Source organism: Numenius arquata, chromosome 6, assembly GCF_964106895.1.
Source record: "Numenius arquata chromosome 6, bNumArq3.hap1.1, whole genome shotgun sequence".
Classification (NCBI taxonomy): Eukaryota; Metazoa; Chordata; class Aves; order Charadriiformes; family Scolopacidae; genus Numenius; species Numenius arquata.
In genome coordinates, this window is record NC_133581.1 from 6,668,148 (window position 1) to 6,691,769 (window position 23,622).

The window sequence follows — 23,622 nt, forward strand, 5'->3', positions numbered from 1 at the left end:
GGTGGCTGCCCCCCAGAATGAGGCCACGCTGTCAGGTCTCTGTCTCGCTTGCATCGTACAGAGGGTTGAGGTAGAAGACCTGATGGTCTTTGGTAGCTATCTCCTGCGTCATCTCCTCTCCAGGGACAGCACTTGGTGGCTCCTGCAGTGGCGAGGGAGGGAAAAGCAACCAATGGGGGAGGGAAGCAAAACCCTTGGCAAAACCTACCCAGCACAGAGACCCTACGGCAGCCGAGGAGCTGGTGACCCATGGGAGGATGGGACTCTCCCACAACCCACTCCTGGCCTGGGGAAAGAAGGCGCCCTGCCGGGTGCGCTGCACTTCCACCACCAAGAAAAAGGGTCCTGGCTGGGGCCCTGCCACCTCCTTCCCATGTCCCCAAGCATCCCCATGTCCCTGGGCATTGGCAACTCACCACGTCGAACATGGGGTTGTCGAAGCCTTTGTCACTGGCTGGCTCAGGGGACACTGGGTCCTCCATTCTGTTCCAGAGAGAGGGATGGCGCAGGACGGGCAGCCTGGGAAAAGACCTGGGCATCACCCACCATATCCCACCCATCCCAGAAGGTCCCCCAACCAAAACCCTGCATCTTCAAGAGGTGGATGAGAAAATACAGGGGCAAAGTTTCAGGCTGTCTTTGAAAGGGGATGTTTGTACCCTTTCTCAGGGAAAAGCTGCAGAAACCATTCAGCCTGGAGGGCTGGGACCTGCATCCTGGAGGGAAGAGTTTGTCAGATGTAGATGATCCTAGCACAGGCTTCACTTCAGAGCCATTGCTCTCCCCCCCGTGGCCTAAAATGAATTGCCACAGAGCTGACACCTGTTCCCACTGCAATCTCAACAAGCACTAATTACTTTTACCATTACTTTTATCATGTTATCATTTTATCATCTTAATCACCATCACTACTTTTATTATTTTCTTCATTACTCTTATCCTAAGGGTCCCAGCCACCAAGCATCATCCCCTGCACCAGGCACCTGGCACGGGTGGGTTCAGCAGCAGGTCCACACATGTCACCCCAGGTGCTGAGAGCCCACCAAACTTAAACACCGTGACCACAGGCTCTATATGTGCAACCGGAGGAGCTGCCCTATCTGCAGGGAGGCTGTGCCAGGCCCTTTTTGGTGGAAACAAGCTAAATTCCCTGGTTTGTTGGTGGTCAGAACGGCGCCGCTGCATGGAGGCAGACTCTGTTTGCAGGCTCCCAGAGCCTCCTGCTTAATTTGCAGCATCCCTGCTGGTGTCAGACACCTCCTCAATGCTCAGCAGCACTGCCTGAAAGGGCACCTGCCCCAGAGCCACCCAGGGACACGCAGCAGGAGCAGGTCGGCTGGGGACGTGGCCTGGGCTTGGGTTCAGCTCTGTCTCCTGTAGCTACACAAACTTCCCTCCCGCTGCTGACAGGGCCGGTTTCAAAGGCCTGTCCAGCGTCCAAAGAAGTGTCAGTGGAAGATAAATCATCAAGTAGCAATTATGGGACTGGGAGTTTTATTTAGAAATTAAATGAAGGCGTGGGTTTATTGCTAGGAAATGTCATGTCAGCACGTGCCGAGCAGCAGGGCAAGCATCCCTGGCTGTGGCCGCGGCTGCACGGCGAAAAAACCCCAGTGGAGGACCCAGCAGGGAAGAAACAACCTGACTTGTGAGCCTGCAACATGGCCAGGATGCCCTGGCAGACACCAACGCACCTTGCACACACAAGTTAAAGCAATTCCCGTGGTCAAGTAGGGGGCACAAGCCATAGCAGCTCAGTGGGCAGCCCCACAGAGACATCTGCCAATAAACCCTGCAAAATCCTTCTTGGGAGAGGCAGGGCCCTGCGTGAAGGGGGGTGCATGACCGAGGAGCAGAGGTGGGTGCCCCAAACGCTTGCTGTGGGTGCTGCCGGGATGCCCTATTCACTGCTGGAGCCTGTCTCCAAGCTGTGAGGGGAAAAGGTGATGGAGAGGGGTATTTCTGACCAGCTCCCAGATGCATTGAGGTCAGGTGCCACGCATCCCACCGTCCCTCCCTTGGGACCTGCACACCATTCTCCACACAGTGTGAGCAACCAATGCACCAGAAACTATGTTTGCTTCTGGATGCTGTCACTCCCTTCCATGGCTACAAAGCTGTGGGATGAATGCTTTGAATTATTTTGATGCAAGTCTATTTAGCAGCTGGCAGTTTCAGTCCTCCATCCCCCAGCAGGACTACAAATTAACAGTTCCAAGGAACAGGAGATGTCCCCAGGCAGCACGACCAGGCTGTGCAGAGTTCCAACCGAGCCACAGCAGCCCCACTCCCACCAGAGCACATCATGCCACATGGCACCAAGAAGCAAGTCCTTCCAGCCAAGTACCAGTCCAAGAGTAGAGAAGTGTGGCCAGCAGGTCAAGGGAGGTCATCCTCCCCCTCTGCTCTGCCCTGGTGAGGCCACATCTGGAGCACTGTGTCCAGTTCTGGGCTTCCTGGTTCAAGAAGGACAGGGAACTGCTGGAGAGGGTACAGCAAAGGGCTACAAAAATGACGAGAGGACTAGAACATCTCTCTGATGAGGAAAGGCTGAGAGACTTGGGTCTTTTTAGTCTGGAGAAGGTAAGACTGAGGGGGGATCCTATCAGTGCTTATAAATACTTGAAGGCTGAGTGTCAAAAGGATGGGGCCAGTCTTTTTTCGGTGGTGCCCAGTGACAGGACAAGGGGCAATGGGCACAAACTTGAATGTAGGAAGTTCTATCTAAACATGAGGAGGAACTTCTTTCCTGTGAGGGCGGCAGAGCATGGGAACAGGCTGCCCAGAGAGGTGGTGGAGTCTCTGTCTCTGGAGACATTCAAAACCCGCCTGGACACATTGCAGTGCAACCTGCTCTGGGTGGACCTGCTCTGGCAGAGGGGTTGGACTAGATGATCTCCAGAGGTTCCTTCCATATCATTGGGTGAGTCTGTGATTCTTCAGCCACTCCACCTTCAACAAACTGTGACGACCAATGAGGGCAATGGGTTTAAACTAAAAGAGGGTAGATTTAAATTAAATATAAGGAAAAAATTCTTTAGTATGAGCGTGGTGAGACACTGTAGCAGGTTGCCCAGGAACGTTGTGGCTGCCCCATTCTTGGAAGTGTTCAAGGCTGGGCTGGATAGGGCTTTGAGTAACCTGGTCTAGTGGAAAATGTCCCGGCCCATGGCAGGGAGGGGTGGACTAGATGATGTTGAAAGGTCCCTTCCAACCCAAACCATTCTGTGATGCTATGAACTAGTAACATTGGGTAGAGAAGACTGCCTGGCCATGCCCACCACCATGGGAGCTCTCGGCAGCTCTGCGTGTCTCCATGCCACCAGGCTGGCTGGCAGGACAGCCTTGGGATTATAGCTGCCCCCAGGCAGGAGAAGCCTGGCAACATGGTACAGCAAAAGCCTCATCCTTACCTTAGTTTTCCCTTTCTGTAGAGAAAGAAGATCCCTCCAAGCAAGAGGAGACCGAAGAGCAGCCCCGAGATCGTCCCCGCTGTGATCCTGCTCATTGCATGGCTTCCCACTTGCCCGCTGAAAGTGCTGCCAGTGGCCACCTCCATTTTGCCACTTGAAATGCCAAGTGCTTCACCTGGGAAAGGGCAGGAAGACATAGGGGTGAGGACCGGACTGGGAAACATGCCCGCACCCCCCCACACCACCCCAACGGACGCGCAGGGCAGAGAGAGCCTGCAGTTGGGTCTGGCACTGCTCACCTGGTTAATCACCTTTCCTTGGGGATGGGGGTTGAGATACACACCTGGGTGGACCCAACTACTCTGCTACCCATACAACAACCACCAGATCCCCTGGCTGTGTCCTACGTGCTCATCATCATCTGCCAGCTTACATGGCTGCCTCCACACGCAGCGTTCTGGCTGGGAAGCAGCTCTGCAGAGAGGGACCTGGGACTCCTGGTGGGCACCAAGCTGACCTTGGCCAGACATGGCATGGAAGGACAACAGTATCCTGGGCTGCATGAGGAGGAGAGTTGCCAACGGGTGAAGGCAGGTGACCCTTCCCCTCTGCTCTGCCTTGGTGATACACAGCTGAAGTGCTGAGCCAGGCTCTTTTCAGCAGAGCCTTGTGACAGGGCAAGAGGCAATGGGCAAAAACTAAAATAGGGTAAATTCCACTTCAACATAAGGAAAAAACTGTTTTACTGCAAAGCTGGTCAAATATGGGGACAGGTTGCCCAGAGAGGTTGTGGCGTTTCCATCCTTGGAGAGATTCAAAGCCCAAATGGACACAGCCCTGGGCAACCTGATCTCTGGGGCAGGGGAGGAAGATGGTCTCCAGAGGTGTCTGCCAATGCTGATAATTCTGATCCTGCAGTTCTGTTCTACCCACACCGCTGTCCTACTACAATCAAAATGGTAAAACCTCTGCATAAGCGAAATTAAACTTCTGGGTAAGAAAAGTTCACTATTGAAATCATTAGAAGTGCAGTTATGTGTGTGAGGAAGGATTAGTGGTGTGCTGGACCAGACTGACGAGGACAAGGACCTTCAACTCAAGGAGCTTCAACCAAGCTGCCACTTAATTCCCATGTCATTCCCTGATGAAAGAGCAGGGTTGTGAGGCTGCCAAGTGGCCTGCTGGTGGGGGACAAGAAACTCTGGAGAGTTGTGGCTTTAGGTGCACATGTGGGGGACCCGCTGAGGAGGACGCTGGTGTTACCGTGCTGTGCTATGTCCTCCATGATGTCTGCAGCCAGCTGCTCCGCAGCGGTGCCGGTCTGTGCTCCCACCTCGTCATCGATCAGCACGATTTGGATGAGGGGAGTGGAGCTTTGGGGTATGATTCCCAGGAAGGTCCGTGCTTTGTGCACCTTGGATATGGCCATCCGCACGCCGGCGTACTTGGGCTTTTCAAAACACAAGGCAATACATGAAGCCCATGAGAGCGGTAGGAAGAAATTAGTCACCTCTACAGACAGCCACGATGGATGCACCAGCAAGGCCCACCTATAAATCTTCATGTGAGTCTCATCACAGAGCTGCCATCCCTGTTACCACAGTGCCATTGGGTTTCCCAAATGAGAGGTTCATATCTCCTCTCCCTTCGAAGCTGTGACCAGCACCCAGCACACAGTGTCCTCCCACGGAACCAAGCATGCCAAGAAAGCAATTTCATGTAGCACACCCATTAAACACTGTATTAAGATGTGTGCAGCTGTAAGGAGGACAGGCAGCAGGCTTTTGGCTCGGGATCAATAGAGCAATATTTTGATATCGATCCTCCTGGTGTAACTCAGAGCACGCCTCCCCCACCCCGGCAGCTCCCAGCCAGGAGGAGGGATGTCACACTGTGTCTGACAAGCAGCAGCATGGAGTGATACCTTATAGAGGATGCATCTGAGTGATGATCAGTGCTGGTTACCTACCTAGTGCTTGCCTACTGGGGAATCAAAAGCAACCTGGCACCGGGAATGGTCTTCCAGAGCCCACAGGATGCGCTGCAGCAGGTTTGCATGATCCCAGCCTGACCTGACCTCCTGGCTGACCTCCTGTGTTTTCTAGACCAGGGTTTCCAGCAAGTCCCCCCGACATCCTTCCCCATCGGCACGCCAGCAGCTGGTCCTGCCCCATGTTGAGAGGGGCAGCATGACCGTGGTGGGGAGCAAGGGAGGCTGTGCCAGCCCCATGGCAAGCTGGCACATCCAAGAGGCCAAATGTGGGGGGTAAACCCTGCGGGGTGGTGGGGAGCAAGGCTGAACCCCCTGTTTTGCTGGGACTGCGTACCCCTCCAGACAGCCCCACCAGCGTTGAGTCACTGGCAGACATGCCTTGTGATTTCATTAGACCCTCCCAGTCCAAGGGGTTGATGTACCTGGCTCAGCAAGGCTTGGACCAGTCTGTCCCGGTACTTCTGCAGGTCAAACTCAGGAGTGAAATCCAGGTTAATGGTGGCTCCTGCAGCCCAAAAACAGACAGACATAACATTTTCACCAAGCCCAGGCAGAAAGCTGCTGTGGCAGCACAGCTCCGACTGCCGCAAAAGGCACTGGGAACCTTCCAGTACCTCCATGCAACTGATCTGGAGAGGTGGCTCCACAGCCCTGCCTGAGCAGCGCTATCCCAAGAAACGTCCTCCTCCCTTGCCGATCTTTTTGTCAACTGGCTTTGATGAAAGGCCTTTGGTTTCCACCGTATTCCAGAGAGAAGCTTTCCCTGGAAAGTTCTCTCCCACGTGTCCCTCTGGGAAGCTCTGCCTGTACCTGGTTTCAGGGCTGCAAGGCTGCGATTCAGCAACACTGCCCTGGCTTTGGAGGGAAGCTGTCAAGGGAGGGTCACCTGCGCTCCCTGTACTGCTGCACTGCAGTCATTGGGTCAAGTATCTTCCTTGGGAAAAATGCAAGTAAGCATTTTTTTAAATTTTGAATTGTCCTAAAGGCTTTAAGAGTCTCTGCTTTCAGGAACACGTCAGAGAAACATACCAAAATAATGAATTTGGTATGATATATCAAATGTGATATACCAAATATCCAGGTACAATTGTGCATGAAAAATTCCCCCTAACAAACCTTCAGGGTAAATTAATGGAGAAGCACCCATTGCAGAGGGAATGCTGTCAAACTGCATGTTTTTTATTTTAAATGAAATGAAACGAACTTGCTGTTGGAAAGCTGACATTACGGTGAAAAAGGTGCATTTCCTCTGAGTGTTTTCCCCTGCATAAACTCAGCAGAGCCCTATTAGCTTGACGAGATGTGACATCCTGACAGGATAAACCAGAGGCAGGGACAAAGGGCTGCAACTCAGAACAGGATCCCAAAAGCTAGGCTGATGTTTCAGAGTGATGTCCTGGTAGGGTGACATGTGGGATGTGGATGGGACCCGCGGATAGGACCCGTGGGAGCAGTGATACAGCAAAACTTCACCCCACAACCAGCAGCACCCCCTGCACCCAGCTTTTCCCATGGAGCCAGGGGAAAGGGGCTGGGGCAGCCGACGTGGCAGGGGGAGGAATGGGGCCATGCCCCTCACTCACCGCAGACCTCGCAGCAGTGGCCGAGGGGCTGCAGAGGGCTCCGGCATGTCAGCGCTGGGCACTGCCTCCCCAGGGCCGCGCAGATGCGGTGGCCATCCTAAAGAAGAGCAGGGCAGCGTTAGTCCCTCATCCCTCCCTCATCCTCCCGCCCCCAAAATTGCAATGGAAACCCCCTAAATTGCAATGGGGAGGACTCACCGGGGCATTCCCGCAGGCACAGCCGGACTTGTCGGGGCAGCCGGTGCCCGTCACCTGCAGGGTGCCATTGCCGTGAAACTGCAGCAGAGCGGAGGGACCTCCCAGGTACCCGGCCCAGGCCTCGGGGCTGCTGAACTCCTGCGTGGGGGAGAGCAGCAAAGCGGGTGAGTATCCCCAGCCGGGTCCCAGTGCTGTCCCTGGGCACCCAGCCATGCCACCTGGGTGCCCAGTGCCATGTCTGGGGCCAGCCCCACCGCAGGCAGTGAGTGCATCATGAAAATCCTGCCACTACTTTTCCTGCCCCCTGCTTTTCCACGGGGCCATAAGAAAAGCCCTTTCTAATTTAAACCCCTCCCGAAAAAGGACCACAAATAAAACATGAGTTGTCTGGGATATTTTTCTTTTTGTTTTCCTTCTTTCTTCTGGACCAGATAATTCAATTTATCAGCTTTTAAGTACAGGAAGAAGGGGCTGGATCTAAGGTGTTTTCCTTCAATCTAGGAAGTGTTTCAATGGGTTCAGCATTAGCAAAGGCTGAACTGGACTGACCAGCCTTGTCCTGCCAAGCTGATGGTAAGTCCCTCGCCTGCTGCCTTCCATGGGAGGCTTCTCCATGCCCTGGCACAGCAGAAGGATTTCTCAGGCCCTGGGGTGAAAATACGCCACATAGAGCAAGGAGCAGACTGTCTTCAAAGGGGCAAAGTATCTTATAAGGTCAGTTTTTAGGAAATACACTATAATCACAGAAATAAAAAGCACCTTTTCTTTCCATCTCATCACTCAGCAGCAGCCTCCACCCCAGGGCACAGCCAGTTGCAGTCCCTGGGGGGGTAGATTTGGCAGGGGGAGTGATGTAGTGGGGTGGTCCCCAGGCATCAGTGGGACCAGCATCACACCAAGCATCCAGCACCACCCACTTCTGCGTCCCTGCAGCTACGTGTGTCCTAGGTGAGCTCCATCGGGGTCCTACCTTGTCCGGACTCGCCTGGACAAAGACTGAGGTTATTACTTAAAAAGCAGTTACCTAATGCCTGGCCCCAAAATGGCAGATCCCAGGCAGCGCAGCAGTAGAAATAATAAATAACTTATGAAATGTCTGCCGCATTTCCCACTCCTGGAAGGAGCCTGTGTTTACCGCTGCAATGCCTGTGATCTTTCACTCCTCCGACCGGCGAGGGACAGGGCTCGTTGTGTGCCTGATTCCCGTGCTGAAGCACAGCAGGCTGCCAGCGTTTCTATAATTATCCCTCCAATCAATTAAAAAGCAGTACCAAAGCAAAGCTGGGAGACGATCGCTGGGCCACAGGCTGTGTTAAGGTCGGGGACGGGAGGGAGGTGTCCCCAGAGGGTCCCTGAGCAGCACGGTTGCAGACACGTGCCTGCGAAAGGGGCAGACCCGGGGTGCTGGAGAAGATGCCATTTTCTGGCAGCTTGACCCGTGCACATTGGCCTCCTTTTTTAATGTGAACAGTGAGATGGCCTGTGCTCCCACGCCGCAGGAAGGGAGACAATAAAAAACTGGTAGAGGAAAAGAGTCATCGAGACCATCCGCAGCAGCACCAGCATCCCATGAAGATGCAGCACCGTGGGAGTGCCCCGTTCTCCCCACGCAGCACCGCTCCTCCACCCCTGGCTGGTCCTTCCTCTCCTGACCTACTTTAGGGCTGTGGCAAGGAGGTGTCGAGCCGGTTTCTCATCACCCCCACGTTACCTGGCCCATGAGAGAGATGCTGCGGAGATGAATCACTCGCTGCGATGAGTCGACGTTTACCCGGAAGGAGGTTTCGGGCTGGAAGATAACATCGTCGTAGTGGCACGGGACACGTTCCTCATCCACGGAAAAGATGCGCCCGCCCAGTTCGAGCTCTCTGTTGGGGGGGACAGGCTGCCACAGCGTAGGGTCAAACCAGGCGTGATGCTCAGCATCAGCAAACCTCACTGTTGCACCTGGAAAAGCAACAGGAAAGGTTGACCATGACCCAGATCCAAATCCACAGCCCTGATGGATGCTTCTGGGTTGGTAAAACCAGTAAGTGCTTGGCCCAAAGCAGAGGAGTTCACCCTGTGGGCAGGGAGCAAAGGGCTGGCCCTGGCATCACCTTCCCGGGTGGCCACCACAGGCACCTCCCGGAGCCAAGAAGAGGCTCGACAAAGATTTCCAGGGCTCAGGGCTGAGGTCTCAGCAGCTCAGACCAGACCCCACTTCTGGATGCAGACTTCTGGCCCCAGATCCCACATTTTTTTTTAAAAGTTCACCCTTATGGTTAGGGAGGAAAACAGCCGTGGAGCCTAAATGCTGAGCGTCAGCTAAACCGGATAAAAATGGGTATGATAATTCATGTCCCAGTTTCCAAGTAGCCTGGCAGGCCTGCAGAAACGTGACCAGCCCTGTTCCCTGCAGCGGATAACCCCAAAACCAGCACACCATTTAACCATTAATTATTTAACCATTAACCGTTTCCCTGCTGGTTACAGTTAGTATCATCAAACAGTGATGCCCTGCTTCCTTCTCACCCTTCTCCAACAGCTGAACTTTTACCGATTCAGCTATCAAACGGGCGTTTATTGACTGAATTATTTGCGTTCGTTTTTAAATCATGTTTTAAAAAAATCCATTTGAAAAATTTGTCCCAGAAACGCCTGTTGATTTCAGGGGAGCAGCACAAGGTCAGAAGGAAAAGCCAAGTGCAAGGCAGAGGCAGCTGCCGGAGCATCCCTAATGGGGGCAAACAGCCCCAATGTGGAAAAATGATGGGGGTGAAGGATTTTGGAGTGGCTCTGGAGAGCCTGTTGCTGCAGTTCCTCCTCCAGGCAGACCTGTTTGGACTTCTTCTCTCTTCTTTATCTTATTTTTACTGGTCAGAGTGCAGACACACATGCTCTTCTTGGACTCCTCCTTTCCTGCGGCCAAACTAAAAAGTTACTTGCCACTGAAAGCACTAGGTAGCTCTTAAATATCCCAAAATACATCTCCCTAGCAAACAGCTTTCAGGCTAATAGCAGGCACCGATGAGACAAAGCTGCTGCCTCAGTCATGGCAAACCTGTGCTGGAAGCTAAGAGGGGAGGGAAGGATGCTCTCGTGCCGAAATGCCTGTGTGCTTTGGGCCAAAGGCCAGCTCGCTGCGATGGCTGCGGTTCAGCTTGCCAACGTGTAATTCCTAACCAGTTTTCTTTAGAAATACCATGGCAAAGAAAATGAGGGCTTTGATGTGGCTACATGCTTAATAGGCAGGGTAAAATACAAACAATATTTGCCTCTCTGTTACAACTTCAAAGGCTTCCCTACTATAATTACTTTTTCAGAAGGCAGGTGATCTAGCAGGAAAGAAAGATCTGATGTGAGGGAGGTCATCAAAGAAAAGGTAGGTATTAAAAGAGGAGTGATTCACTTTGCTCTGAGGTGGGACAGCAAAGACCTTTGTGGAAGCATTGGGGCTGAATTTGCATGATTAGTCAGGGGCCAATGGGCTGACTGGTCTGGGCATAAAATACCTGAGTCACAGCCTGGATCCCAGCTGCCGTCGAAAGCTGCAAATCCTGCACCAGATGCCAGCACGAATTCTCCGTTCAGGGGCAGGTACTAGACGAAGGGATTCAGAGTATTACTGTGCGGTCCCGCTGCCAGCCACCCAGGCTTGTAATCAAATAACAGTGCTAATTATTAGGCTGCCTGTTACACTTGCTGTCTCTGAGGCACTTTACAGTCATTAGGAGTTACCCTCGCCGTGCCCTGTGTTAATGGGAAAGTATCAGCTCCTGTTTTTACAGATGGGGACGCTGCAATGGGGAGAGGCAGTTTCACATTATCTTCCAGTAACACAGGAAAGCATGAAGCTTTCAGAGAAGCAAGAACAAGGGTAAAGCAAAATAAGCTCCTTCGACAGCTCCTTCCTCCTCTCGCACACCCACTCCCAGCAGCTCAGGAATGGCTTTATACATTGGTATGTCATGAAAAACCCAACCTTACTCTGCAAGTGCCCAGAGGTCCACTTGCTTAATGGGTTCCCACCTCCAGGGGCTGCGCTTGCCCCACAAAAAATAACTCGGGAGCCCACACAGTGCTTGGGGAGGTGTCAGCTAGTGAAGTTGTGCTCAGTGAGAGCTAAGGAAAGCATGCAGCAGCAGTCAATGCAGCTTGCCATAGCTAGACCTTCTTCTTGTACCCACTGGGTAGGACATCACCACCAGGTAGTCAGGGCCACCAGGCTTGCTTGGCTTCATTCTGGCTAGGTTTCTGCTCCAGGGCATGACAACAAACCTCAATAGGCACAGCTCTGCCACGGGGGCCCTTTGGGTGAAGAGCTGTGGCTACCTGGGTCACCAGCCGACACTGCCAACTCTGGCACACGCCTTGGCCAGCAACTGAGTCAGGCAACTCGTTCACAGCACATGGGTTATTCAACTCATCCCATCTTATTTTCCATTTATAAACTGCCAAAGAGAAAATCAGGTTTTCCCCCAATATTTTCACATGTCAAGGAGTGATGTTCAAGGACATCTTTTCCTTTAACTCAGCCTATCCAGGGTTTTAGCCTCACTCCCCAGACAGCAGCTGGAAGCCCTCCAGGACTGTGTTATGCCGATGCACTGGGTCCTGTGCTCAGGCAGAAGCACATTAGATGGGACTTTAAGGTTTCATCTACTTAATTGGTCTTTAAATATGTATGTAGGTTAGAGAAAGCAAGACTTATGAATGACTGCTGCGGGTGGCTGCAATAGCTCTCTGTCCTTGGGGCGGTCTTGCCTGAGGATGCTCTGTCCCACACAGGGGCTGCCTTGTAGCAGGGGTGGACATGGGCAAAAGCTCCTCACCCTCCAAGCTGTAAGCAGCTGTTTAGAAGTTTAGTGCCTTGGTGGGGCAGTGTTTTGAAGGCCATAACCCATGTCCCCCTCTTGGTTCAGGAACTGTGAGAAGCCAATGTGGGCAGCAGAGGGTGGCTACCACCAAGAAGAGTCCTGCAGTGCACCATCTGCTTCAGACCCAGCAATGTCATAAGTTGGGCTGGAGAAAAGGCAATGATGATGTGAATAGCTGAGGTTTGGGCAACATCTGCCGCAAGGGTATGGAGTCTCCCCAATGTTCAGGAAGAGGCCTTTGCCTATGGACACTGCTCCAGGAGACCATAGCCTGCATGAAGCGTAACTGGAAACCACACCATCATGTTCTCTGAATTTCTATTACTCTTGAGTAAAGCCAATTTTTCCGATACTGAAGCACTGAAAGAGGCTGAAAGGTCTGCCAGGATACAAACGGCAACATGCCCTGTAGCTGCAGATATAAAAGCTGTGTCTACTCATGTTTGGGGAGAGTGGGAATGAGGTGGGTTTGCTTGGTTAGAGCTACACACACAGAAATGCACAAATGCTGGTCCAATGACCAACCGAGGTCGTGTCCTCCTGTGCCTGGGTGGCCCAGGTGAGGGGGGTCTGGATAGGATGTGGAGCAGACGCAGGGTCCGCAGTGCACAGCACCAATCCTGCCCATGGGGAGAGGTGGAAGAAAATTCCTTGTGCTAAACCTGACCCGCACCTGCAGGGCTCAGGAGACACTGGCCTCTGAGCTCCCTGGAGAAGATGCAGCTTCTCCAGCTACCACTGGAGATCCCCCTCCACCACCAAGGCCAAAACCCCAGGCTAGCTGGATTTCCCAAGCCCAGAGGAAGTTGTCCACGTGAGTGTGAGTGTGGCAGGGAAATGAGAGTCCTACAGCACACACGGTGTCCCAGCTGCTGACTCCCTTACCCTCTGGGACTGCTCAAACGCTGTTAGCACCAGCCCTGGAATTAAAATACAACACAACACGGGATGAGCTGGGGGATGGAGGCACCTCATCTCCACAAACATGACCTGCAAGAACAGCCCTGCACTTCTACTTCACAGCAGGAATTTCTGAGGCTGGACCCTGCAGCTACAGCTCCTTGCCCACCAAGGCAGATGTGTTGCCCATCCACCACCAGCGCTCTCCGAGATACATGCCACTGGGCAGCATTTCAGAAGCGGTTCTGTTGTCCGGTGGATTTTAATTTGCAAATAAGTTAGGAAAAAAGAAAGGGCAAATTAAGTTAAGCATCCCAGCTCACTGCAGAGGACAAGTGGAGGCTCCGGTTGGGCAGTGGCATTCTGCATTTCGGAGTTTAGTATAGAAATTGCATATAGCCTGGGCCACTTTCCAAGTACATTTTGAACTGAGTAATGACATGTACCAAAGGACCAGCGCCAAAAAAGCTGGCAGTTTCATCTGCTTTCCCTTGCTCCTGCCAACCTGTACTCCAGGGCCATTAATACAGCAAGCTTAGAGTCCCATTAGTCATTTCCCATCCCCAATACTAGTAAATAACTCATCTCTTTGGTCATCATTATCAAGTGTAATGACATCTGAACCACAGTCATCATTTTTCTCATCCAAGTCAGCAAAAAAAAGAGGAAAGACCCCATGTGGCTCTTGACCCACAGTCACCACATTTGCAGCTCCAGCGTTGCACCACTGAGAAGGAATCCTGCTGCCCCGGTGCGTAAGTGAAAATGAAACTAACCTCTGAAACGCAAAAGGAAAAAATAGCAAAGGTCTGAGAGGCGGTTTTTGAAGTGGGTGACTTTGAACTGGCCTCTGGCACACCCCAGCTCCGCTCAATTCATGCGATGACTCTCATCAGCAGCGTGACTGGCGTGTCACCACCATCAGCGCAGGAAAAAATGCAGCACTTCTGCTTTGAAGCTGGGTGAGTGATGCTTGCCATTGCAGCTGGTTCTTCCCTTGGCCTTCTTTTAATTAGCAGCATCAATGCATTTGAATTCTTTTCTCGGGTGAGACGGTGCCACCATCCCCGTTGCACAATGCCGAGACTGCCCGGGCATGCTGGGCTCCACAGCGCTGCACCCATGGGTGCACCAGCGAGCAGCTTGGTAGCCACTGGGGCTGTGCGTGGCCCTCGGGTACATCCCCTTGCCTGGCATCCAGCGGGGGGTGGGGGCAGCTCCTGGGCTGGCACTGCTGGCACGCCATTGAAAGACATCACTGGGGTGGGATGCGAGGGGGTTATCTCTCTGCTATGGAGAGGATGTGTGCTGTAACCCACAGCAGATGCTAATGCTCAAGGATTTATGTATCACCTCTCCCAGTCCTGCTTCACTGGGGCAGTAGCAGCCCGCAGATGACAGCAGGCAGGGCAGCAGGCAGGCAGCCCCTGTCCATTGCTGCCTGCAGGTGGGAATGGTGGGGGTCTTCCCAATGCCCGTTGGAGCTGCGGGGTCTGAGCACAGCCGGGTGGGCGGGTGCTTGGGTGGGATCCAGCTGCTGGCTGACGGCCCCAGAAAGGCAGGGGGCCAGATTCATCCGCAGGTGAATCCCTTCAGAGGCTCTGGAGCATCGCCACGGGCTCACTCGCTGCAGGTGTTCTTGGGTTCGTTAGCAGGGGTTCATTCGCTCACCTTCCTGCCTGGGTGAAACTCCACCTGCATCCTCGGGCCGGTGTCCTCCCCGGCAGCTGCACATGCCACCCCACCGCTGGGTCAGCCATAGCTCCTGATTCTGCACCAGCAGTTCCAGATGTCTTGCAAGAGGAGCCAGCGAGGCAGGGTGACCCACAGCCACACCAACAGCTCTGGGTGAGCCAAGGAGGGTGACCCACTGCTGGACTCGGACCTTGCTGCCCAAAGAGCTTCCTGCCCAGGCACATCCTTCCCACGAGGAGTGGGACTTTAGCATCCCAAGGAAAACAAGCAAGAAGTGCATATTTCCCCCCCACCATGAAACCTATGCTCGAGCAGGCTGGTCCCGTACAGAGCAGGGCAGGGACCCATCAGTGGTGGGCAGAAGATGCCCACAGCCCTCCTCTGCTCCTAGCAGTATCTCATCCCTCTGCTTTTGCCCCCCCTGGAACAGGCAGGGCCATGGGCAAAGGAGCAGAGCACAAGCGGGACGTCAGCATTTCGGCGTCATCCCTGCAAGCTAAGGAGGCGCTTGGCAGCTGTCCCCTGCCTGCGTCCCTGCCTCCCCTCCTGCAAGGCACGGTCCTCTGGCAGCAGCACGGCCGTGCTCTCATTAATGCAGGAGCTGATTCCCCTGCTGCCTCTGCTCGTCGTGTTTTACATTGCTCCCCACTTCACCTGCCCAAGCTGGCCGTGCCACCGCGTCCCCTGGCATAGAGGTGGCCCAGCACATGGGGTTCCCAAAAGATCACGCTCCTGCCCATCCCACAAAGCAGCGGCAACTCCTGGCCATCCTGCGCAGATGCTGGCTGGCACACCCTCTCCCAAACCACCCTGTGGAGCCCAATAAAAGCTGCCAGGGGATACAAAAAGCAACGGCCCGAAAGAGGCCATTAACTTGAATGCAGACCCCCAGCACACACCTCCAGATGTGGAGCCAATAAGGTCCCAGCAGGGTGCAGCAATCAGGTGTCCCAGGGAGGGACAAGCGGTCATCAGGAGCCCCTTGGGGAGCACACTACGGTAAACCAGCCCAAGACGCTTGAGTTGTGGATGCAGAAGGCACACAGAGGCTTAAAGCCATTTGCTAAATCTACTTCAGGTTAGTTCAGCCCATTTTCCTGCACTTCCCTCTGTAGACAAGGTCAGGGAGAGCTGGAAAGTGGCTCGAGGTGCAGGCAGGGGAGCCATCCCCTGTGGCAAGGGATGGCAGCTGGGGCACGGAGCTGCCACACAGCCAGATCTGCCCCAGCATCCACTCCAGCCTGGGATGTCGGCAAGCCGCTCGGCTCATCAGCTCATCACAGGCTTTAATAACTCCTCCTGCTGGAAACGAGACTTCAAGGAGCAAATAAACACGGGTTGGCAACTGTAAAAGGCTGTTTTACCGCACTCCTTTCCTAGGGAAAGCCTTCAGCAGGAATGCTGCCGGAGAAAAGCCTGGAGGATTCAGGCTTGTAATGATGTGCTGGCACACGCGCACTCCTGTGAAATTTTTTTTACCTTCATCTCAGGAGAAGGAAAAATAATCCCTTTTCTGGGTGTCTCGTTACCCTGCTGTTTGGGAAGCGGGGGGGAGGGAGCGCCGGTGCCTGGGACGAGCGCAAACCGTGGCAATTCATTAGAGCCGGCGCCCCTGGAGAGCAATTGGCATTTCGAGATCAATCTCTGCCAGGAACCGAGCGGGAGCATCCTGCAGCAATGCCGAGTACATTCTGCTCTCGCAATTAGGCAGCTAAAAATATAAGGCTGGGCGAGATGTCCCTGGTTAGACCCTGGTGCCCTGCACGCTCCCGACCCTTGCCCAGCTTCTGCAGCCCCTCACTGGGCAGGCAGGGAGGAGGTGAAAGCAGCTTCCACCACCGTGGCAGGGCTCGGTGATGGGGCAGAGCTGGAAAGGTGATGTTGGTGCTGCCAAATAACCCCGGACGCTGCCCTGACCCCGGCACCATGGGGGTTGGAGAGAGGCTGCTCTGCCCACGTGGCTAAACCTGACTCCTGCCACCCCAAAAATAGCAAGTGGCATCATCCATCCCTGGCCCGCGCTGCGGTGCTGGCCAGCTCGGGCACAAACCGCGCCAGGGCTGGTGCTATTGGGGCAAACGCTGGGCTCGCAGCCACGGCTGTGCCCTGGCCTGGCTCCCTTTGGAAACACAGCCATAGCCAGAGGGTCCAAACCCCTCAGAGGAGCCCTTCTCCCCCAGCAGGGAGACAAAGCCAAAGCCTGCCTTGCCCTGGAGCACCCATGTCAGGTGCTGCCAACCTGACCATCTTCATCTTTTTTGCAGATTTACCCTCAGGCGCCTCTGGAAGTCAGCTAAATACTGATCTGCATTTTAGGTAGCTAAATACCATAGAAAATCCAACCTAATCACAACGGTTGTGCTTCAAAGTCACTTATACTTAAGCTGGATTTGGATTTAGTGTGTGACTGAATTAGGGACCCACTAGAGACTTCAGACCAAATAACCTCCAAGCTGGGTGATAAATCACAGAATCATAGAATGGCTAGAGTTGGAAGGGATTATCTAGTTCCAACCCCCTGCCATGGGCAGGGACACCTCCCACTAGAGCAGGTTGCTCAAAGCCCCATCCAGCCTGGCCTTGAACACTTCCAGGGATGGGGCATCCACAGCTTCCCTGGGCAACCTGTTCCAGTGTCACACCATCCTCACAGTAAAGAATTTCTTCCTAATATCTAATTTAAATCTCCCCTCTTTCAGTTTTAAAACCATAAATGGGTTTCCTCCAAGTGAAGGGGTAGGCTGCATGCCACAGCAGCCCCAGCTTCCTCCCAAGAAAGCAGCTTCCAGTGCTCAACTGGTTCCTGCATGGGATGGATGGGGAGGGGAGCTGGAGGGCTCACCACATAGAATTAATATTTATGTCTGATAGTGGCACAAGAGGACTCCCTGGCACCCCAGGTCTTGCTCCACTCAGCTGGGGAGTCAGGATGGGAGGTCTCATGCTGTCCCTCTGCCGGCGCAGCACCGGCATCGAGCATCCTCCCTGCTCCTGCCACAGCGGGCACCGTCCTCATGAAAGTCAATGAGAGCCCAGCCCCTTCCCTGGCCATGAATTTCCTCCTGCGCTACTACAGCAAGCAACGCTCTCCTTTTTTTTTTGACCAAAGGCTGTATCACATCTCCATGGCGACTCTAAAGCTTAATGTATTCCTGCTGATTTAAGTGATTAATGCTCCGGCGCGACGCGGCCGGCAGCCGAACAGGTGCAGCCCAGCCTCGCTGAAAAAAGCCTCACGACCAATTCATTTTCTAACCACCCGGTTGCCAAATTTCACGCCATCCCCACAAGTGGCAGACGGGCTCAGGTGCTGGGTTGCATTCCTTTTTCATCCCTAATCTTGGCGGTCCCCTTGTCACCTGGTGACAACAGAGCAGGGCAGCACACGGCAGGGAGGTGGCTGTGCTGAAATCAAGAAGAAATATTAACCACCATGCTAGAAAACTTGCTGGGACAGTTCATTGCAAATCGTCGGGGCGGTGATGCTCAGAAGGAAAGCGGGAGCTGCGGTTCGGGTTATAGCCTGGGATGAGCTTGGTCGCCCACAGGAGGTGCAGCTTGGTTCAGCAGAGGGGTGAGATGGCAGCCGGAGGGGAATGGAGCCGAGCTCTCACAGCCAGTGCTGCCACCAAAATTTACTCCCTGCTGGCTCCCCCAGCCCTCCTCTCCTCCTGCACGGTGGTGGGACTATAACATTCACTGTAGCCCTGGAGCCAGCGTGGCCACTCGCCAGCAGTGGGATCCTGGAGAAACCCTGGGGCAGCAGAGGGTCCCTGGGGGCTCCCTCAAGGACCACGGGATCCTTTTATTGGGATGAGTCGGGGGCCACCCCGGCACCCTGACCCTGTCGCTCAGCCGTGCTGGGAAAGGTCCACTCGAGCAGCCGGCGGACGGTGGGTGCAGCAGCACGGCCATGGATGCTGTTAGTCGTGCAAAGGCTGTGTTGCACCTCCCTCTCCTGCAACCAGCTGGGAAAGGCTCGCACCGTCATGAATAACGCTGCTTTGCAATTATGCACTTTGCAGGCCTCTGATGAAAGTACTTTAGAAATATTATACATTCATCTGTAAGTAAAATAAAATCTATTGGAGTGATATTTTGCTCTTTTCTTCTCTGGGTAAATTCCACATCATTTATTACATTATATTTGTACGTCTTTCCCCAGTACGTTCTTTCCTTCTAAAATTCATATTTTAAATGCCATATAAATAAAGTAACTCCTCCAAATATTTGTAGAGGGATTAAATGTGGCGCATGGCGTTATTAAAGCATCAAAACTATTAGTGGCATAGACAGCCTGAACAAATTACACCACATAAATTTCAAGGGCTTGCCTGGATTTAATGGTCGATAAAAGAGCAAAGCTGTCCTAAAACCAAGAGAGAAAATTTGGTCACAAGCTCATTCTGTCCAGGGGGGGAGGTTTTACAAACAGGATCCAGCCCGTTCCGTGCTGTCCCAGCGCTGGGATGGGACTCAATGGTGGCTTGTCCTGTGTTGGTGTGTTGAGGCAGCTGGTTTGCTTTGCCTTTTAATTCTTCCCTGTTAGATTTGACACTCCAAACCGTGGGGATGAAGACCCCACACTTTCATGGCTGCCTTCTCCGGGCAGGACTACGCTTCTGGGGGAACACCAGGTTGCTCAGAAACTCCTCTGGGGTGAGAACCCCAATCTTACCTCACCCAACACACACATTTCAGTAGGGTGTCGCGACCATCCTGCCACATCCAGACTTAAAATGCCACAGAAATATATAAAACCCAAAGGCACGTGAAAGAAAAATTTCTCGAGCAACATTTTGGGATCTCCCAGAACGGTTTGGTTTCCTTTCAAGATATTTTGATGTCAGCTTCACTTAGCCTCTGCCCGGGGCTAGTGCCTGCTCCGCATCAGCAATGCCGTGGGATAGTGTTCCTCAGCAAACTACTGCCAAGATCTCAGTCCCATGGAGAGGGTTTTATCCTTCATTTGGAGAGGAAAAATTAGGTTCTTCCAAATGAAAGTGGCTTTGGGGGTGCCCCATCTCCCCTAATGAAATAAAATTAATCCCAGAAACTGACTTTTTGACCCCGACTACTGCAACTCTTATCCCCTGCCCCAGCTGAGGCATCCTCGGTCTGGCTGGACCATGGTCAAAATGTCAAATGTCCCTGGAGAGAGGGACTGGGGGATGGCACCAGCCCTGCCTTCACCCCCTGTCTGGGACCCACCGCACGCTGCCTTACCATGTCTGTCAGCACGTGGGGAGATCCGACAAAGACTGAGATGACCTGTAAGAAAAGCAAAAATAGAAACATGCTATCCCCCGGCAGCCAAAGGGCTTTTTGGCGCTCGATGGCATTTTGCAAAAAATAAAATAAAATAAAATAAAATAAAATTTAAACATTAAATCAAATTAAAAAATAAAAATAAAATAGAAATGTCTGATACCTTGTTCTTCTCAAAATGAACCACGTCACTGGCACAGGGGACTCTGCCTTTATCCCAGTTGGAGGCGGTTTCAAAATTGGTGTTGGGGATCCACTGCTTGTACATGGCGGTGGCAGCAGCTGGCAGGAGCAGGGAAACCAGTGTAACACAGGTCGTGGGAAGAACTGTGAGCCCTCTCCAGGGTGTGCTGTGGGATGGCTCAGCTTTTTTGGGGTTAGATTTGAGAATTTTCCACCCAAAAGCAGCCCCTGCGTGTTCCCAGCTGAGCAGTCACAGCCCTTCTTGGCACAGGGTATTTTTTTGGCTGGGTGATGGCTTTTACCCACCCAGGTAGGAGCAGGAGTAAGGCAGGCAGAAAGAAGGCAGGAACATCCTGCAGGCAAGGGGCAAGAATAACATACACCTGGTATCTAAGCAATCATTGCAGTGGCATTTGTTGCCACTCAGACTACCAAACGCACAGAGACCCCTTGACTTTGGTGTTTCCAGTAGGTATGGAGCAGGCACACAGAGCCGGCAGGACCATGGGGACGGGGTGTGAGGAGAAAGAGCAGTTGCTACGGGATGTATAGCCTAAAATATGTGTTTGGGGCTGGAGAGGGGGAATTCAGCACTGTCCCACAGCCTGAGGCACCGGCAGGTTGGGAAATAGAGGTCTTCCCCACGGGGCTGGCCGGGATGGCAGTGGTCCTGCAGCAATGAGCCCGCTGGCCAGGGACGAGCCATGGCAGAGGTGGGTTTCCACTCTGACCTGCTCCATTTGCACGAGTGCAGCAGAGCCACACACCTCCCAGCCTGACATTGCCCAGGCTTGGCCAGGAGATGGACATTCAGCTGAAGATGAATCTCCAGCAGCCTGAATTAAACGGCTTTGAGCAAGTGAGTTATGAGACGGAAAAGAGAAAAGAAAAAGAAGAAAACCTTTGCTCTTAATGTGGATCATCTTTTCTTTAGGGGAAAACCCCACAAAAGTATAAAATATGTAGAAAGGCAGTGGTGGAGGGGACCAGGCAGTGGAGTGGGACTTGGCGCTGGAGGGCGGGTGGAGAGGGGGCAGGAGGGACCACGGGAACCCCCTGGCCTGGGAAGGGAGCAGGGTCTGAATGACTCTGCTGATGGAGGGAGGTGCATTGCAGAAGGCCTGGGCCCTGCTAGTCCAAATGACAGGGAGGGATGTGGCAGGTTGTGCTCTGTAGGCTCTGCAGAGTCTTTATCAGCACCTAACGATCACCTCGGAGCGCCATTTGCATTCTCTGACTCTGCCAGGGGCTCTGCGGAGACCATTTGCTGTACATAGCCGTGTCCAGGCAAAGAGGAAAAGATGTATTTTTAACCAGAATGAAAGTCCTAACGTAGGCACAGGGGCTGGAGACCAGGTGTGAGGAGCAGAGGGGCTCCCCCAGCCCCACACCAGGCTGCAGCCACTGCTCCTGAAGGAGCCTTTAGACAGTGCAAACAGCCCCCTGCCCCATATCTACTTAAAAACCCATTGAGAGGGAAAAAGACCCTAACAGCAACGAGAACCAGACCCAGCCAGCTGCTTGCAGTGCTGTGGGCACAAACACCTTGCTGGCTTGGAGTCGAAAAGAGTTTAAGAAAGGAAAAAGCCCCCAGATGGTAATTGCCAGTTGTTCTGTCCCTCCCATCCCGGGAAGCTGGGGAAGGGACTGATTAAGGCTCCAGCAGAAAGGCTCAGCTGGCCCCATGGCACACACGTTCCCTCACTTCCAAGGTGCTGCGTCACACGAGCTCCTGCCCCACCACACCGCAGGGATGGCTCTGCCTGCTGACCCAGCTGCAGCGGCACCGGGAGCATCTCCTCCGGCCAGGGGCTGTGGGTGGTGGAGGTTAATCTCCCCTTGCAAAGCCTTTTCCCCCATGCAGCTGCGCTGGTGCATTCCGGCACCCTCCACAGCCCTGGAAACATCAGCTCGCTATTTAATCAGCCTTGTCTCCAGGGAAGCGCAGTCCTTGAACATCAAAGCAACATGCATATTCAACAGAGCGTGTCCTGCAGTGCAGAGCTGCTGGCTTCAAGTAAGAGCAGGAAAACCCGAGCTGCGGAGGTGCAGCAGGCACCAAACGCTAATCCCGGCCTCATTCCCCTGCCTCCTCTCTGTCCGGTTGGAAACGGCTTTTCCCACTTATGTTACAGATACACCAGAAATGACAGAATCTACAGCTCTGCTCCAAACCAGGATTGCCGAAAAGCACATCCGAAATGGGAAAGCAGTCCAGCAGTCACCCCTGTTTGCCATGGTGGCCGGGCCCTGGGCATACTCACCAAGGAGCTGCAGAACACCGAGGAGGAAGAACAAGCGCTTCATCTTGCAGCAGCACTCGCCTCCACAGCCCCTGCCTGGCCGGACCTTGGACCCTCCTGAGGGGCACGTGATGGGCTCAGCCTGGAGGAGGCTGCGGGGAGAAGGGAGTAAACCAGTACGGGAGGCAGGATTCCCCCAGCATGAACCAGCTCAGTCCCAGAAGGCGTTTTGCTCTCAGCTCCTTTCCCGAGCTCCCCACTTCTTGGCATCCATGAGGAGCCTGGTAGAGCTGCTGGGGAAGGAGGCGGGGAGGCCAGAGGAGGGGGTCCCCCCATCCCAGCTCACTGGACCTCGCCATCCATGTCCCCTCCATCCATCCGGGTCCCGCTAAAGGGTGGCAAGCGCGAATGCACCGCATGCACGTCCCACGTCCCCCTTCCCCTGCAGAACGCCGGCTACCTTGTAATTACTAATAATGGTCTCAATGTATTTTCAATTAGCTCGCTTGGAAGAGAGCAGCTCCCAGCGACGACTTGTAATTGTACTTTGGCCACCAGCTGATTTGCTCATTACCCGGCGCGCGCCGCGGCAGCGCCGGCGCAGCCCCACGCTGCTTTTGTTGGGGCTGCCGGGGGGCAAAGGGGGAAGCTGGGGGCGGTGGCACCGGTGCACGCGGCTGCAGGAGGAGGAGGAAGGAGTCCGTCACCCTCATCCTCTGCCCCAGCATGGAGCAACGCTGTGTGCAGGTCCAGGCCCATGTCTTTACAAGGGTGTGTGAGGAGCAGGAAAGGACAGGAGGAGAGCAAGGAGAGCCTGGGAAGGGGACAGCGTGGGGATGGTGACAGAGGTCCGCACCACGGGGAGAGCTGGGGGCTCAGCACTCCTCTGGCAGGGACCCTTTGGCTGATGCTGGTACAAGCAGGGTGAGGGCAGATTCGTGAACGCAGGGGTTTACAGGAGCCCAGGGGGAAACTGGAGAAATGTTTGGAGGGGAGATCAGTGGAGGGGTCACAAACCACAAGAAGCTCTGACCTGACACCAGCAAGGATTCAGGAGCACAGGAAGGGTAACAGGCCACCCCCATCCAACCCTTCATGCTCTCACCACTTCCCAGCTTCCAACCAGGCAGACCAGGGAGGGGGGAGTGGGGACCAGGGGCCCATCACTTTGGAAATCTCTCTGTCTCCCAAAACCTTAACCCACTTGGTGCCATTTCCCACCTCTGCTGCAAGTGCAGGAGCAAGAAAAGCAGTGGGGGTCCTGACCAACTGTCCCAGGCGATGGAC

General features: G+C 53.8%; 1 protein-coding gene across 1 annotated transcript; it reads right to left on the reverse strand.

Moving 5' to 3' along the window:
* Positions 1–31: 31 nt before the first annotated feature.
* On the reverse strand, positions 32–22,399 carry AMN (amnion associated transmembrane protein). Its single transcript, XM_074149736.1, has 12 exons — positions 22,357–22,399; positions 20,073–20,191; positions 19,868–19,912; positions 10,682–10,769; positions 8,899–9,134; positions 7,188–7,325; positions 6,990–7,086; positions 5,829–5,911; positions 4,677–4,863; positions 3,414–3,588; positions 417–519; positions 32–142 (listed from the first exon to the last, which is right to left on the reverse strand). The coding sequence occupies exons 1-12, from the start codon at positions 22,397–22,399 to the stop codon at positions 32–34; spliced, it is 1,425 nt and encodes a 474-aa protein (XP_074005837.1).
* Between the last annotated feature and the right edge of the window lie 1,223 nt (positions 22,400–23,622).

Excerpts from the sequence above, each read along its gene's own strand:
- AMN (XM_074149736.1), bottom strand. The coding sequence starts at position 22,399 with ATGAAGCGCTTGTTCTTCCTCCTCGGTGTTCTGCAGCTCCTTG. Across the intron at positions 4,864-5,828 it reads TCCAAGCCTTGCTGAGCCAG|CCCAAGTACGCCGGCGTGCG; the intron begins GTACATCAACCC and ends TGTTTTGAAAAG. Across the intron at positions 3,589-4,676 it reads GGAGGACATAGCACAGCACG|GTGAAGCACTTGGCATTTCA; the intron begins GTAACACCAGCG and ends GCCCTTTCCCAG.